The 18,582-nt window shown below is 41.8% G+C and overlaps 1 protein-coding gene across 1 annotated transcript; it reads right to left on the reverse strand.

The window, feature by feature from the left end:
- Positions 1-754: 754 nt before the first annotated feature.
- Positions 755-18,018, reverse strand: eppk1 (epiplakin 1). Its single transcript, XM_047604274.1, is given in 7 exon segments — positions 755-1,409; positions 1,412-2,521; positions 2,524-5,925; positions 5,928-5,957; positions 5,960-11,605; positions 12,401-12,527; positions 17,873-18,018. Coding segments are annotated over 5 exon segments (10,596 nt in total). The 5' UTR covers positions 11,592-11,605; positions 12,401-12,527; positions 17,873-18,018; the 3' UTR covers positions 755-987.
- Between the last annotated feature and the right edge of the window lie 564 nt (positions 18,019-18,582).

The raw sequence follows: 18,582 nt of genomic DNA on the forward strand, positions 1-18,582 counted from the left end.
CAAAGAAGCCCTTGGTATCATCATCAGGGTCAGACAAATCTGGTTCATTTCTTCATCAAAGTAACCTCTTTGGTATGCACCTCTACAGGTACTCTGTGACTATGCACTGGATCAATTATTCCCCTGTTGCAATTTGTGCTTCAAGGAGACGAATTCCATGATCTTTACACATAAGTCCTTTTTCAAGGCCTGGAACAATGAAATTGTGTCTCCATGTAGGGATCTTTGTATCCTGTAACTGCCCTTTCAGCTGAAAGCAGTTTGTTTTTCCACTCATTGCCAACTACTCCTTTCAGCCACAGCTTCCTCTACAGAAGTTTCTTGTTGTTCACTGGATCAATGAAAATCCAGTGGCAGCCTGGGCCTCCAGTAGGACCAGAGAGGTACCAGGAGTCAGCAGACCTTTGCTTTTGGCTCAGAAATACTCATTGTCTCTTGGTGGACTGGAGGTATACTCCTGCAATGCTGATGGTCCCCTCAAGGTACTTACCACTGATCCATTTCACTTACTTCTGTCACTGTGACTTTTCCAGTGCTAAGATCTTTGTAGAGGTTCTCATCAATGATTTTTGATTCAAGCAGCTCAGTAGCAGTGACATCTTTTCTGATTCCATGAAGCTTTGAACATCAGTAGCCTTTGTGATTGTGGTGATGGTGGTTGTTGTTGTGCTGCTGTCCCTTACTTTTTCTGGTGGTTGGCTTTTGACAAGTGAAGATGATGATGAGGTTGTTGTGGTCTGCTTCTGAATGATTGTCAGGATTATTTCCAGAAAGTGTTCAATCGTAATTGATCCAGCCTTGTACTGTTGCACAAGCTCTCTCCTCTTCTCCTCAGTGATGTATTTGGAGTACAGCAGATCCCACAGAGATACTGTTTGTCCTTGGTATTTCCCTCCGGCTTTTGTCGTTGTTTTAGATTTCAGACGGAGTTTTGTTGCCTCGTCAACAAAGAAATAAAACTCTCCTTTCTTGACAATGACCAGTAAGCTAAGGCCTGTGATGGGATTCTCTAACACATCTTTCAACCAGCTGGAGATAAGTGAGGTTCTCTTGAGTGTTGGGGTCAAAGAAGCCCTTGGTATCGTCATCAGGGTCAGACAAAATCTGGTTCATTTCTTCATCAAAGTAACCTCTTTGGTATGCTACCTCTACAGGTACTCTGTGACTATGCACTGGATCAATTATTCCTCCTGTTGCAATTTGTGCTTCAAGGAGACGAATTCCATGATCTTTCACGATAAGGTCCTTTTTCAAGGCCTGGAACAATGAAATTGTGTTTCCAGTGTAGGGATCTTTGTATCCTGTAACTGCCCTTTCAGCTGAAAGCAGTTTGTTTTTCCACTCACTGCCAACACTCTTCAGCCACAGCTTCCTCTACAGAAGTTTCTTGTTGTTCACTGGATCAATGAAAATCCAGTGGCAGCCTGGGCCTCCAGTAGGACCAGAGAGGTACCAGGAGTCAGCAGACCTTTGCTTTCTGGCGTCATAATACTCATTGTCTCTTTGGTGGACTGGAGGTATACTCCTGCAATGCTGTTGGTCCCCTCAAGGTACTTACGCACTGAGTCCATTTCACTTACTTCTGTCACTGTGACTTTTCCAGTGCTAAGATCTTTGTAGAGGTTCTCATCAATGATTTTTGATTCAAGCAGCTCAGTAGCAGTGACATCTTTTCTGATTCCATGAAAGCTTTGAACATCAGTAGCCTTTGTGATTGTGGTGATGGTGGTTGTTGTTGTGCTGCTGTCCCTTACTTTTTCTGGTGGTTGGCTTTTGACAAGTGAAGATGATGACGAGGTTGTTGTGGTCTGCTTCTGAATGATTGTCAGGATGATTTCCAGAAAGTGTTCAATCGTAATTGATCCAGCCTTGTACTGTTGCACAAGCTCTCTCCTCTTCTCCTCAGTGATGTATTTGGAGTAGAGCAGGTCCCACAGAGATACTGTTTGTTCTTGATATTTCCCTCCTGCTTTGGTTGTTGTTTTAGATTTCAGACGGAGTTTTGTTGCCTCATCAACGAAGAAATAAAACTCTCCTTTCTTGACAATGACCAGTAAGCTAAGGCCTGTGATGGGATCTCTAACACATCTTTCAATCAGCTGGAGATAAGTGAGGTTCTCTTGAGTGTTGGGATCAAAGAAGCCCTTGGTATCATCATCAGGGTCAGACAGAATCTGGTTCATTTCTTCATCAAAGTAACCTCTTTGGTATGCTACCTCTACAGGTACTCTGTGACTCTGCACTGGATCAATTATTCCTCCTGTTGCAATTTGTGCTTCAAGGAGACGAATTCCATGATCTTTTACAATAAGATCCTTTTTCAAGGCCTGGAACAATGAAATTGTGTCTCCACTGTAGGGATCTTTGTATCCTGTAACTGCCCTTTCAGCTGAAAGCAGTTTGTTTTTCCACTCATTGCCAACCACTCTTTGAGCCACAGCTTCCTCTACAGAGAGTTTCTTGTTGTTCACTGGATCAATGACAAATCCAGTGGCAGCCTGGGCCTCCAGCAGGACCAGAGAGTACCAGGAGTCAGCAGACCTTTGCTTTTAGCCTCATAAATGCTCATTGTTTCTTCAGTGGACTGGAGGTATACTCCTGCAATGCTACTGGTCCCCTCAAGGTACTTACTCACTGAATCCATTTCACTTACTTCTTCCACTGTGACTTTTCCAGTGCTAAGATCTTTGTAGAGGTTCTCATCAATGATTTTTGATTCAAGCAGCTCAGTAGCAGTGACATCTTTTCTGATTCCATGGAAGCTTTGAACATCAGTAGCCTTTGTGATTGTGGTGATGGTGGTTGTTGTTGTGCTGCTGTCCCTTACTTTTTCTGGTGGTTGGCTTTTGACAAGTGAAGATGATGATGAGGTTGTTGTGGTCTGCTTCTGAATGATTGTCAGGATTATTTCCAGAAAGTGTTCAATCGTAATTGATCCAGCCTTGTACTGTTGCACAAGCTCTCTCCTCTTCTCCTCAGTGATGTATTTGGAGTAGAGCAGATCCCACAGAGATACTGTTTGTCCTTGGTATTTCCCTCCGGCTTTGGTTGTTGTTTTAGATTTCAGACGGAGTTTTGTTGCCTCGTCAACGAAGAAATAAAACTCTCCTTTCTTGACAATGACCAGTAAGCTAAGGCCTGTGATGGGATCTCTAACACATCTTTCAACCAGCTGGAGATAAGTGAGGTTCTCTTGAGTGTTGGGGTCAAAGAAGCCCTTGGTATCGTCATCAGGGTCAGACAAAATCTGGTTCATTTCTTCATCAAAGTAACCCCTTTGGTATGCTACCTCTACAGGTACTCTGTGACTATGCACTGGATCAATTATTCCTCCTGTTGCAATTTGTGCTTCAAGGAGACGAATTCCATGATCTTTCACGATAAGGTCCTTTTTCAAGGCCTGGAACAATGAAATTGTGTTTCCAGTGTAGGGATCTTTGTATCCTGTAACTGCCCTTTCAGCTGAAAGCAGTTTGTTTTTCCACTCACTGCCAACTACTCCTTCAGCCACAGCTTCCTCTACAGAAAGTTTCTTGTTGTTCACTGGATCAATGATAAATCCAGTGGCAGCCTGGGCCTCCAGTAGGACCAGAGAGGTACCAGGAGTCAGCAGACCTTTGCTTCTGGCGTCAGAAATACTCATTGTCTCTTTGGTGGACTGGAGGTATACTCCTGCAATGCTGTTGGTCCCCTCAAGGTACTTACGCACTGAGTCCATTTCACTTACTTCTGTCACTGTGACTTTTCCAGTGCTAAGATCTTTGTAAAGGTTCTCATCAATGATTTTTGATTCAAGCAGCTCAGTAGCAGTGACATCTTTTCTGATTCCATGAAAGCTTTGAACATCAGTAGCCTTTGTGATTGTGGTGATGGTGGTTGTTGTTGTGCTGCTGTCCCTTACTTTTTCTGGTGGTTGGCTTTTGACAAGTGAAGATGATGATGAGGTTGTTGTGGTCTGCTTCTGAATGATTGTCAGGATGATTTCCAGAAAGTGTTCAATTGTAATTGATCCAGCCTTGTACTGTTGCACAAGCTCTCTCCTCTTCTCCTCAGTGATGTATTTGGAGTACAGCAGATCCCACAGAGATACTGTTTGTCCTTGATATTTCCCTCCTGCTTTTGTTGTTGTTTTAGATTTCAGATGGAGTTTTGTTGCCTCGTCAACAAAGAAATAAAACTCTCCTTTCTTGACAATGACCAATAAACTAAGGCCTGTGATGGGATCTCTAACACATCTTTCAACCAGCTGGAGATAAGTGAGGTTTTCTTGAGTGTTGGGGTCAAAGAAGCCCTTGGTATCGTCATCAGGGTCAGACAGAATCTGGTTCATTTCTTCATCAAAGTAACCTCTTTGGTATGCCACCTCTACAGGTACTCTGTGACTATGCACTGGATCAATTATTCCTCCTGTTGCAATTTGTGCTTCAAGGAGACGAATTCCATGATCTTTCACGATAAGGTCCTTTTTCAAGGCCTGGAACAATGAAATTGTGTTTCCAGTGTAGGGATCTTTGTATCCTGTAACTGCCCTTTCAGCTGAAAGCAGTTTGTTTTTCCACTCACTACCAACTACTCCTTCAGCCACAGCTTCCTCTACAGAAAGTTTCTTGTTGTTCACTGGATCAATGATAAATCCAGTGGCAGCCTGGGCCTCCAGCAGGACCAGAGAGGTACCAGGAGTCAGCAAATGTTTGCTTCTGGCGTCAGAAATACTCATTGTCTCTTTGGTGGACTGGAGGTATACTCCTGCAATGCTGTTGGTCCCCTCAAGGTACTTACGCACTGAATCCATTTCACTTACTTCTGTCACTGTGACTTTTCCAGTGCTAAGATCTTTGTAAAGGTTCTCATCAATGATTTTTGATTCAAGCAGCTCATTAGCAGTGACATCTTTTCTGATTCCATGGAAGCTTTGAACATCAGTAGCCTTTGTGATTGTGGTGATGGTGGTTGTTGTTGTGCTGCTGTCACTTACTTTTTCTGGTGGTTGGCTTTTGACAAGTGAAGATGATGATGAGGTTGTTGTGGTCTGCTTCTGAATGATTGTCAGGATGATTTCCAGAAAGTGTTCAATTGTAATTGATCCAGCCTTGTACTGTTGCACAAGCTCTCTCCTCTTCTCCTCAGTGATGTATTTGGAGTAGAGCAGATCCCACAGAGATACTGTTTGTCCTTGATATTTCCCTCCTGCTTTTGTTGTTGTTTTAGATTTCAGATGGAGTTTTGTTGCCTCGTCAACAAAGAAATAAAACTCTCCTTTCTTGACAATGACCAATAAACTAAGGCCTGTGATGGGATCTCTAACACATCTTTCAACCAGCTGGAGATAAGTGAGGTTTTCTTGAGTGTTGGGGTCAAAGAAGCCCTTGGTATCGTCATCAGGGTCAGACAGAATCTGGTTCATTTCTTCATCAAAGTAACCTCTTTGGTATGCCACCTCTACAGGTACTCTGTGACTATGCACTGGATCAATTATCCCTCCTGTTGCAATTTGTGCTTCAAGGAGACGAATTCCATGATCTTTCACGATAAGGTCCTTTTTCAAGGCCTGGAACAATGAAATTGTGTTTCCAGTGTAGGGATCTTTGTATCCTGTAACTGCCCTTTCAGCTGAAAGCAGTTTGTTTTTCCACTCACTACCAACTACTCCTTCAGCCACAGCTTCCTCTACAGAAAGTTTCTTGTTGTTCACTGGATCAATGACAAATCCAGTGGCAGCCTGGGCCTCCAGCAGGACCAGAGAGGTACCAGGAGTCAGCAAACGTTTGCTTCTGGCGTCAGAAATACTCATTGTCTCTTTGGTGGACTGGAGGTATACTCCTGCAATGCTGTTGGTCCCCTCAAGGTACTTACGCACTGAATCCATTTCACTTACTTCTGTCACTGTGACTTTTCCAGTGCTAAGATCTTTGTAAAGGTTCTCTCAATGATTTTTGATTCAAGCAGCTCATTAGCATGACATCTTTTCTGATTCCATGGAAGCTTTGAACATCAGTAGCCTTTGTGATTGTGGTGATGGTGTGTTGTTGTGCTGCTGTCACTTACTTTTTTGGTGGTTGGCTTTTGACAAGTGAAGATGATGATGAGGTTGTTGTGGTCTGCTTCTGAATGATTGTCAGATGATTTCCAGAAAGTGTCAATTGTAATTGATCCAGCCTTTACTGTTGCACAAGCTCTCTCCTCTTCTCCTCAGTGATGTATTTGGAGTACAGCAGATCCCACAGAGATACTGTTTGTCCCAGGTATTTCCCTCCTGCTTTTGTTGTTGTTTTAGATTTCAGATGGAGTTTTGTTGCCTCATCAACAAAGAAATAAAACTCTCCTTTCTTGACAATGACCAGTAAGCTAAGGCCTGTGATGGGATCTCTAACACATCTCTCAACCAGCTGGAGATAAGTGAGGTTCTCTTGAGTGTTGGGGTCAAAGAAGCCCTTGGTATCGTCATCAGGGTCAGACAAAATCTGGTTCATTTCTTCATCAAAGTAACCTCTTTGGTATGCCACCTCTACAGGTACTCTGTGACTCTGCACTGGATCAATTATCCCTCCTGTTGCAATTTGTGCTTCAAGGAGACGAATTCCATGATCTTTCACGATAAGGTCCTTTTTCAAGGCCTGGAACAATGAAATTGTGTTTCCAGTGTAGGGATCTTTGTATCCTGTAACTGCTCTTTCAGCTGATAGCAGTTTGTTTTTCCACTCACTGCCGACTACTCCTTGAGCCACAGCTTCATCTACAGAAAGTTTCTTGTTGTTCACTGGATCAATGACAAATCCAGTGGCAGCCTGGGCCTCCAGCAGGACCAGAGAGGTACCAGGAGTCAGCAGACCTTTGCTTTTGGCTTCATAGATGCTCATAACCTTCTTTGTTGATTCAACTCGGACACCTGCAATAGAATTTGTTGCTCCAAGATATTTTTGAATAGATTCCATTTCATCAACATTTTCTTCAGTGACTTCACCTTGTACAATTTGGTTGAACAGGTCCTTTGATATAATCTTTGACTCAAACAACTCACTGGCTGAGACCTGTTTTCTTAGTCCTTTGAACTTTCTTTCTTTGGATGATACCTCTGCAATGATAACAGTGATTATTTCAATCATGTCCTCTATTTTCATGACTCCTGTCCTGTATTGCTGAATGAGTTGCTCCCTTTTCTGTTTTGAAATATATTGAGACAGTAGCAATTCCCACACTGTCACAACCTTGTTGTTAAACGTTCCCACATTCATTGTAACAGTTTGGTTTTTCAATGCAAGCTCTACTTGCTCATCTGTGTGAAATACACTGGATTCCTCTTTGTTCACTGGTAGGAGAAGAAGTCCGGTTTCAGGATCTCTCTCACATCGACTTCTCAGCTGGAGGTAGGAGAGTTTTTCTTTTGTATTAGGGTCAAAAAATCCCTTTTCAGCATCAGTGGGGCTCAACAGGATTTTTTTCATGTCTTCATCCAAACATCCCTTTTTGATAGCCACATGAGCAGGTAGTCTGTGACTTAGATCTGGGTCAATGATTCCTCCAGTTGCTATCTGTGCTTCTAGAAGATGGAGGCCATCACTTCTTTGAATCAGCTGTTCATTCATGGCTTCAAACAATGATATTGTTGCATCTGTGTATGGATCCTTATAGCCAGTTACAGCTCGTTCAGCCAAGAGAAGTTGCTCATGAATATCCGGTCCAATTAACTTCTCTTTTGCAGCCTCATCAACTGTATAGAACTTGTTTTTGATAGGATCAATGACCCATCCAGTTGCAGCCTGTGCTTCAAGCAGTACAAGTGCAATGCCAGGTGTCAAGAGATCTTTCTGTCTTGCTTCATAGATGCTCATTACTTTCTTGGAAGGATGAACTGTAACTCCAGCAATACTCCCGGTTCCTTTTAGATATCCTTTCACAGAGTCACCTTGGGTCACTGCTTCAAGAGTGAGTTTTCCTTCTTTCACCTGTTTGAATGTTTCTGCATCAATGATTTCAGTATCCAATAGCTGTTGTGCTGAGACATGCTTTCTCAGGCCCATTATCAGTTTGGGAGTTTCACTCTTCTCCAGTTTTTCAATTATGGAAATCACTAATGTGATTATGCTTTGTGTGCTCATCTTCCTTGTTCTGTATTTTTCAATGAATTCAAGACGTTGATCTTCAGTGACGTACATAGAATGAATCAAGTCCCATAATGAAACTGGTTTCCCAGAATAGCGCCCTACAGACATGGTGACAAGTGTCTTTTCAAACTCTTGCTTTACCTCTGTGTCGGTATACAGGTTTTCCTTCGTTGCAGTTTTTACGGTGTCATTCAGTGGCAGGAGAAACAGTCCAGTTTCCTTATCTTTTACACATCTGCCCAACATCTCCATGTATGTCAGATTTTCCTTTGTCTTTGGGTCAAAAAAACCCTTTGTGTCATCACTTGGGTCTGTAAGGATTTGATTAAGTTCTGCATCAAAATATCCCTTCTTGAATGCAACTTCCAGGGGTAAGTGAAGACATTTCAAAGGATCAATAATACCACCTGTAGCAATTTGGGCCTCAAGTAAACGAATGCCATGCTGCTTGACAATAAGATCCTTTTTCAAGGCTTGGAAAAGGGAGATCTTTTGCCCTGTGTATGGATCTGTGTAACCAGTGACAGCCCTCTCTGCAGCTAGAAGCTTTTCATACATCTGTGGACCAATAATCTTTTCTCTGAGAGCTTGTTCTACTGTAAGTTTTTTGTTTTCCAGAGGATCAACAATGAACCCTGTTGCTGCTTGTGCTTCTAGAAGGCAGTGTGCAGTGCCAGGTGTGAGAATGCCAGTTTTCTGTGCCTCATAGATACTCAATTTCTTGTTGGAGGGTTGCAGTATCACTCCAGCCACACAGCTTGTCCCTTGTAGATGAGCCCTTACACTATCCATTTTCATCACATCAGTGCTTGCTATCTGTCCTTCAATCAAGCTGTTGTATGTTTGTTCATCCACAATTTCAAGATCAAAAAGATCCGCCACAGACACTTCCCCTCTGAGACCTTCAAAGTTCAGCCCTGCTTGCTGTCTTATCTCCTTACTCTCAATGATTTCGACAATGGTTACAATGAGTTGGTCAATTGTGATTTTCCTTGACTTGAAGAGCTTGAAAAACTCCTTCCGCTTGTCCTCAGACAAATATTCTGAATTGATAAGGTCCCACAGTGTTGTGTGCTTGCCCTTGAACCTGCCATACTTGACAGTAACTGTTGTTGCTTTGAATGACTCCCTTATACTGTTATCAATGGTAATTTTGTTGCTCTTGCCCTTGAGTGGTAAGAGGGACAAACCTGTACTGGGATCTGTCACACACCTGGCCATGAGCTGCAAGTATGTCAGGTTCTCGTGGGTGTTGGGGTCAAAGAATCCTTTGGTGTCATCACTTGGATCATCCAGGATCTGATTCATTTCTTCATTGAAGTACCCTTTCTTAAAGGCCACATGGACAGGAATGCGATGGCTGTTCACTGGGTCAATGATCCCACCAGTTGCAATTTGTGCCTCCAGGAGCCGAATTCCGTGGTCCTTTATGATGAGATCTTTTTGCATTGCTTGGAACAAAGAAATTATTTTGTTGTCATATGGATCTTTGTATCCAGTGACTGCTTTCTCTGCTGAACGCAGCTTTTGACAGACATCAGGCCCTACAACCTTTGCTTTGACAGCCTCATCCACTGAAAACTTTCGGTTTCCAATGGGGTCAATAATGAACCCTGTTGCTGCCTGTGCCTCCAGTAGAATCAGTGCAGTTCCTGGCATCAGCAGTCTTTTCTGTCTGGCCTGGTAGATTGTCATGACTTGGGAATCAGGAAGCAGGACACCTGCAATGCAGTCTTTCCCCTTTAAGTACATTTTCACATTTTCATCTTCTACCACTTCCTTCACTGACTTTTTTCCCTTTGTCAGGTCCTCCATGACTTCCTTACTAATGATATCTGCCTCCACAAGCTGTTGGGCTGTTACAGTTTCTCTGATGCCTTCAAAGGTAACGTTAGTGGTTTTCACTGACGTTTCTATGACTTCCAGAACTGTTGTGATGATTATCTTGATACTGAGCTTCCCCTCTCGATATTTTTGAAATATGTCTTGCCTTTGCTGTTCATCAAAGTATTCTGACATCAGCAGTTCCCACAGAGACACCGTCATTCCCATGTACTTTCCATACATCACTTTCACCTTCTCCTCTTTGAAAACCTTTTTTGTTTGGTAATCTACAAAGCTGAAATTCACAATGCCTGATTTATCATGTAGAGGAAGGAGGCACAGTCCAGTGACAGGGTCAGTGACACACCTTTCCATCAACTGGAGATAGGTCAGATTCTCTTCAGTGTTTGGGTCAAAAAAGCCCTTTGTGTCATCCCCTGAATCCTCTAGAATGGTGTTCATTTCTTCATTAAAATAACCTCGCTTGAAGGCCACTTCAGTGGGAAGTCTGTGACTGTTGATTGGGTCTATGATTCCACCTGTAGCTATTTGTGCCTCCAGTAGGCGGATCCCATGTTCTTTGACAATGAGGTCTTTTGACAGTGCTTGAAACAGGGATATGGTTTCACCTGAATATGGGTCTTTGTATCCAGTTACTGCCCGCTCAGCAGAAAGCAGCTTTGCATGAAATTCTGGGCCAACTAGTTTGTTTTTAATAGCGTCACCCACGTTGTACTTTTTATTTTCTACAGGATCGATCATGAATCCAGTTGCAGCTTGTGCCTCCAGTAGAATAAGCGCAGTTCCAGGCATCAGTATGCCTTGCTTCATGGCTTGATAAATGCTCATTCTCTGATTGGATGAGAGTACAGCAATGCCGGCAATGCTGCCTTTGCCTTCCAGGTATTCTTTCACTGTTTCCATCAACATCACATCCTGTGTTGTTGTTTTCCCCTTCTGTAGGTCATCGAATGTTTCTTTGTCAATGATCTTTGATTGAAGGAGTTCAGCAGAGGAAATGCCTCTTCGAAGACCTTTGAAGGTGATGAAAACAGGAAGGAGCACCAGGCCTGTGTCAGGCTCCACAGTGCATTTCTGTAGAAGGTCTTTGTAGTTAAGATTTTCTTGTGAAGTTGGATCGTAAAACACCTTGATCTCTGACATCTGGTCATTGAGCAAACCTTTTTCATAGTAGCCCTTCTGAATGGCAGAGTCAACTGAAATGTTTTTCTTCTCCACAGGATCAAACACACCTTCTGTAGCTATCTGTGCTTCCAGCAGCCTCAATCCATATTCTCGTGGGACTAAATCTTTCTGCATAGCTTGGAATACAGATATTGTGTCATTGGTGTAGGGGTCTGCATATCCACTAACGGATTTCTCTGCTAAGATGAGTTTCTCTTTCATCTCTGGCCCAACTATGCCCTCTTTAACAGCATCCGATACAGAAAGCATTTGGTTTTTTATCGGATCTATGATACCTACTGTGGCAGCTTGTGCTTCAAGCAGGGCTAATGCTGTTCCTGGCTTAAGCAAGCGTTTTTTCATGGCTTGATAAATGGTCATCTTCTCCTTCGTCTTCTCCAGAAATATGCCAGCCACAGGTCCATGGACTTCTGTGTTGCTATTTTGATTCACCTCACCGTTCCTAATGTTGGAATCCATCTTGACCTGAAGGGCTGTGTTGACACAGAAACAATTATTTAAGTTAATCTGGATACTGCACCATTTTCCATAACAAAATACATATGTCTTTGTTTATGCTCTCTAATTCTTTAAGCAGCCCTGCAATAAATACTGCTTTAAAGTTTTTAATTAAACTTGTACGCAGAACTGTTAATTCTGTTAATTATCATGATTTTGTAGGGTACGGTTTATGGTTAAGTTAAGAAAATACAGTACAATTACCCATTATATTATATTATATTATATTATATTATATTATATTATATTATATTATATTATATTATATTATATTATATTATATTACCCATATTTCTGAAATGTTCAATGTGGGACAGAGCTTCCTAGTTGCACACAGGGTAGCCTACTGTTAGTTTTGGGCTGACTCTTATGAAACGTTGAATAAGTTACATCTATCTGCCTCTATTAAGTTGGGCGAGTTGTGCAACAAACCCTTTGAATGGATTCATTAAGCAGAAAGTATGTGGAAAGCATATTGACCGAACAAACGGTCGATGGGGAGACAACACCACTGGGCTTGATAGAAGAAGTGCACAAATACAGTACAGCTCCAACTATTGCCTCCAATTATCACATAAAAAAAAGAAAAAAAGGAAATGGGAATTGGATCTGAGTTCAACCCATGATATTTCAAGTCTAGCGAAATGAAAATAAAAAATACCTAGTAATAATGTCAGGTAATTATACATTTTTATTTGCTTGAGGAACTTGGATGTTACCCAAAAGCTTTTCAGCTGTTTTTGATCTGTGTTCCAACATGCATATCAAACCTGTGAGTTTCCTTGAGAGTCTGTGTGTAGCCTCAGATCCTCAGGCACTGCCAGCCTCTCCAAGACTCAGGATAAGGATAAACAGGCTTTTGTGGTCAAAGCCTCACGGCCTTGCAACTCCTCGTTCCTATAGAGAGATAAGACATTCCCAGTAAGTTTTATTCTCCCTCACATGAGTTTATGGTTTCATGTTATCATTATTTTGTTGCTTCTTGAATACACCTGTGTATTTACCGAGTTTATTAACTTGTTTTACAACTATAAAAGGATATAAAGGAGATGATACATACGCGCGGCAGACATCAGATTGATAAGTTATATTAAAGGCAGGGTATATAAAATCTGCCCCTCCTCCTTCTTGTTTATTCTCCGCTTCCCCGTGAACATGCACGTCGATGGAGCAATGACCATGGCCTAGTAAACTACTTTACCTTTCTATCGCGTACAAATTGAATTAATGAACAAACAAACGCTGCTTCAGCATAGTTATTGACTAGCAATGGGACGTGAACGTACACGACTTATGTAGAGTAATCAATAGGAACACCCAAAATCGGAGCGTCACTCTGTAAAATGGTCTGTGATTGGTGGAAAACTTCTGTCATGGGATGAGTTTTATTAAACCGTTAAACACAGCCAGGAGGAGGCACAAAAGTCATTAGTGTTCTCACATGACACTTGAATTACAACAGGCTGACAGACTATTATTTAATTTAGACACACACACCCTGCCTTAATACAACATTCACACTCTATAAAATATAAAATCTATTTGCAATGGTTATTGCCCTATAAAAATACTATGCACTGCATTTCATCACATTGCATCATATTTTGCATACTGTGCAACATGAAATACTGTACTGTACAGTATGTGGATGGCTTGTAAACCCCACTGTACTGACCTTTGTTTGTTATATGACACTTTTTTAAATGAATCATAATTTGAAAACAAGTCAATTATTAAAGACGTCAGAATAATCACTATTTAGTTACGTAATCAAAGCCTGGGTGAATAGATAGTTCATAATTCATGCAGTAGACACTGTACGGAAAAAAAACGTTGCAACTAACGCTTGCACTGCAAAAGAAGTTAACCCTCAACCATTTTCATGCACATCCTGTATTTGCTTTGGCACATGTAGAGGCAACGAGTCAAAACTGGAACAGCCAGATGCCCTATGTTGTAATGACAAGCCTTTGGAGCACAAACAAGCTCAAATTACACTTTCCAATACCTACCCCTACGTGCAGCCAAACATAAAATCATAAGTTTAACTATTTTATTTCAGATTATGTTTGCAAAGTTTCCCAAATGTCACAGTGTAGACATAAAGCCAGAAGCCCTAACACAAGCTAAAACCAAAAATGTCAGATACTATAAAGTAGTTGAGGTTGGAGTTAAAGCTTACAACAGAACAGAAAATCTACAGCATCGCCCACACTTAAAATTCAGCATGGTTGCATTTGCATGATGTGCAAAGGTTCATTTCCCCATCAGTAAAGTTGGAAACAGCATCATTAAACGGTGATCTAAATGCAAAGTCCAGAACACACAGAAAGATAAAAAACAGAGCAACAGACCAAAAAAGCTGATCTTGAACACACCATAAAGACTACAGGCATTGGCCAATTTATACAGTAGTCTGCGTCTGCATGGAAAGAACCAACTCTTCACACCAGCAGGAGGCAGTAGCGTGGATTCATTAGCTGGGAGACAGTTGTACATACCTGACCTCTGTGAAGCTTCACCTCACTGACACCCTTTTTTGCGTAATGTTAAAGGTGCTGACTAATACACCTCTGCTATGCTGCATGTTCTCGGCCTAACTGGGTTCACTGACCTCGTCTAAAGGAACTTGGAGTTGCAGTTAAAGTACCTGCAAGGTGCAGATTGTAGCGGTTCAAGTAGCAAACTACTGTTGTGTGGCAGTCCCTCCAGCATACACAGAAACTGGTATTTACTCTCACAGAGAGACACATTGGCGCCATGATAATGCATAAGTATACTATCTGGAAGCCAGTTGCACATTTCATTTTCTTACGTGACTGTTTTATGATGTCACTGCTGCCCCCCAGGACTGAGTGAATGTAATCAGCGTCAGCAAGGAAGGGTGTGGAGGGGAACTCAAGCGTGATATTTCCAAACTAAGGAGTGAAGTATGTGGAAACTTTGTCAGAAATGTTTGCAGACCTATTAATTGTCTTCGCTGCCCACCAGCGGACTAAAGGTGTGCTTACCTAGTAGTATAACACGAAGTCACTATGCCGCACTTACAGCATCGTGCAACTGCGGGCTGGGTAACAAACACACACACACAAAAAAAGTGTTGGTTTACAGAAGCACAGGTGTTTGAACAGCAGCAGCAGTGTTGCGGTGCTTCAGTGTCTCTGCTTACAGCTGCTGCTGAATTTGCTGTTTGAGCCCGTCACCCACTTTGTAAATGTTTGAATGTGTCCAAAGATGGGGCGCGTTCGCTTTATTGCACCGTGTGAGTCTGCTTATCGTATCATAAAGGCAAATACTTTACCCGCTTGAAGCTAAGGAGTTTCCACACTGTGTTAACATAGCTGCACTGTTCAACATTCACATTAGTCAGATAAAGCAGCTATCATGTACTGAGGGGGATGGACCCAACTATATAGATATCTGTAGGTTAGTTACTGTTTAATAATGATATAATAGGGCTTCTGCATGTAGTTTTGCCTCAATAAAGAAAGTCACTAAGTGGCCACTTTATTAGGTACAGTGTGCAATCCAGTTCATTTTGATGCATCATCCACCTGCATGTTCAATTTAAAGTAAATTCAATGCCTGTGACTGAGCTTAAAGTTAAATGTGTTGCAGAGAAACTTCTCTATTTGCATAGACCTGTCAGCCACGACATTAAAACCACTGACAGGTGAAGTAAATAACATCGGCCGTCTTGTGACATGTCAGTGTTCTGCAGGGAAACTTTTGCAGCCTGACACACACGCACACACACAAAACAGTTTAGGAACAACTAAAAAAAACATGAAGAACTTCACAAGGTGTTGACCTGGCCTCCAAGTATAGTAGATCCCAAACTGATGAAATATCTGTGGGATGATCCCTCCACTAACAAAATCCTGTTACCAGACCACACACGACGCCCGTGTCCATTCCCTGACAAGTCACAGCTGTTTTGGAGACTTACACAATATTAGGAAGGTGGTCATAATGTTATGCCTGATCAGTGTACATGAGCGCAGCAGCAGATACCACAACAGTAATGTGACCTAAATTCTAATCAGTTCTACGATATATTTATAGACATCATAAAAGTAGACCGTGAAACAGAAAACTATTGGATTGCATCAGACTGAACAGAGATATCAAAAACATTGCACAACAGCTGATTGTCTGTTTAGATTCTAATACCAGTTAAATTAAGTTTGCAACATTTGATCAACCTTCTAGTTATGATCGTGATTCATCGTTTGATTAAAAAGAAATAAGAAAACCACCATACGTCTCGTTTAAGATGACGTCTGTTTTGTGCAAATCTGCAAAAATGTAGAATTTACTCAAATGTTAAAGAAGGAAAATGTGTCACATTTGTTTTTTTGTTTTTTTTAAATGACTCAACTAAATAATATTACAACAAATATATACATAATTTTTTTTCTCATTGCCAGTCCAATTAGGGCGTGGTGAATTATTTTGAATAGTGTTTTAGCGATATGGAAAATTCCTGATGTTGCCTCACAGCCAGTAGGTTCTGGGTTTGAACCTTGACTCTGACTCTTTAGCTCAGAGTTTGCATGTTCTTCTTGATCCTCTGGAGGTTTTCTGTGAGTGCACCAGTTTCATCATCAAGACATGCAATGCTGATTGGTGATTCTAAACTATACCTGTGTGCCCCGCCCCTCAACTCATTTTTAGTTCAGGGGCCACATACAGCCCAATTTGACTTGTAGCACAATTAATAAGCTCTATAAATAATGACAACTCCTGATTCTTCCTTTGTTTTAATGCAAATAAGTACATTACGAAAATCAGCTAAGGTGAACTTTCTTCTTCTTCCTCCTTCACCTTTTTCTTCCCCATCTACTACTACTCTTCATCATTTTCTCTTTTGGACTGCTCCGCCTCTTGCCCTTCAGCTTCCTTCTTCCTCCTTTATTCTTATCCATTGCTAATGCGTCCCACTGGGCCAGACTGGGTCCTCTGGTGGACCAGTTTTGGCCCACGGGCTGCATGTTTAAACACCCCTGCTCTACAGGATAAGCGATGATGGTGAAAGACAGAACTTTCTTCACCCGTTGCCTACAAGTTGTTTTTCCAGCATCTATTCATTGACATTCAGTCATTCCAAGTTGCTGCGTTTTTTGTTGTAAGTTGTTGCTACTGATTAATCACATGTGACACATAGTTTCAATGAAGAAAAAACACTTTTGAATCACGTTTTTGTTTTGACGTTATGTGGATACAAATATCTTTTGATTGCGACGGTGAATTAAGTAGTGTACAGTAGTCATTAGTTCTTAAAGCAAGCGCACTTATCTCTGATTGTAAATAATTGATATGTTTGTAGATTTTACTATTATGACGCCAATGTTTATTCGATGGGAGGGAGAACAAGCCACTTTAATGATCGTTTGGATAAGTTTGGAAATAGTTGGACTGTGTTTTCATTTACGAGGTAACAGAAGGAGAACCTTTCTCTCCGGCTGTGTAATGACTTTTCACACGCGTTAAATGCGATGATACTCTGTGCAGCCGCTTGTCTAAAAGTGTGATTTAGTTTCTGCCTGTAGCTTTACGTTAGCCAAGAATGTGTTGGATTGACAAGAAGATTTTAGAGCCGATAACCAGTCGAGCTGCTCCTTCTGCGCTTTGCAGGAAGAGCGGATACAGTTCAATTATCCAATCTGTTCTCACCTCCGGCTCACAAACACAAACCAGTTGCATCACCTTTACTACACACCAGCCTTTATCAATGCGGTGCATTCTTGTCAACACCTCAGCAGCAAAGGGGATGAATGGGGCAATAAACAAGGCTTGAGTGTCGTAAATGTAAAAGTTACATAACAGTCCACACTGACTATGGAAACTCTTAATGTGTGTTGAGCAGCTCCGGGCATGATGTCGACACTTTGTTCAGACTTGTCCAAAAGCCAAGTGGCACAAGAACCTACTTTCTGTTGAGTCCCTGGTTAACCGATGCGGTTAGAGGTAATGAGTGAGGAATGTTTGCTTTCGCTTTTTATCAGGGTGTTGGCTGACAGTGCAGGACACACACACAGACACACACACGCGACTTTCTCAGTCCACTCAGAATAAAGTAAAACTTCAGTTTTAAGTGGTTCTTGTTTCAGTTAAAATGAAACTTTTGATTTGAATGAAAAAAAAAAAAAAGCTTTTCGCTTAGAAACATTTTTCTTTAAATGGAATTTAAGGAGAATGCATTGCTTGTCATCACCAGTCAAAAAAATATTTGTTCTTACCCCGAATCAGCTGGAGCTCTTCACTTGTTAACATTCAGTCTCAGCTGGAATGAGAGACACTGCGACCGTGAAGCGCTCGCAACGTCTCAGAGGTGCTCTCTGCTCCCTCATCAAATATACAGTAAGTCCAGCTGTTAAGTCCCTCCCCTGCAGAAGAACAGCCTCCTCGCCTCAGACTGCCACTGAGTAGCGGTGGGGATCTCTTTGCACTGAACTCAGGATGCCAGGAATTCCTGCAGGCTTCCTGTGTGTGCGTCCATTGTGCCCTTACACAATAACATGTGTAACATAGGTGAACTAATTTATTAAATGAACACTTGGAAGATGGTGTTAAGTGACGTTACTAATTCACAAGTGTCTTAAAGGTTAATCTGGTCAAACTGTTTGTTCTCGGTCTCTGTATCGACATCTGAAAGATTTTCTTTTTTCACAATATGATGTTTTTCACACCAGCCCGTCTCTCTTGTCTCAGCAGCCAGGCTCCGTCGAGCAGAGCCGGGTTCCCTGCGATCGCAGCTTTGTCTTTGCATAAGAGCCTCCCTCAGGTTTGGCAGGTTTTCAAGAGTGAAAGGCAGAGACATGTCGGGAAGGTGGGGGTGGAGGTGGAGGTGGCTCTCGGTTTCACACATTTACAATAAAAAAAAAAAAAAAGAAATAAAAACCTACAGCGCGTCGTAAAGCAAACACTGAAAACATCTGTTGTCAGTTGC

This window comes from Mugil cephalus, chromosome 14 (assembly GCF_022458985.1).
Source record: "Mugil cephalus isolate CIBA_MC_2020 chromosome 14, CIBA_Mcephalus_1.1, whole genome shotgun sequence".
Classification (NCBI taxonomy): Eukaryota; Metazoa; Chordata; class Actinopteri; order Mugiliformes; family Mugilidae; genus Mugil; species Mugil cephalus.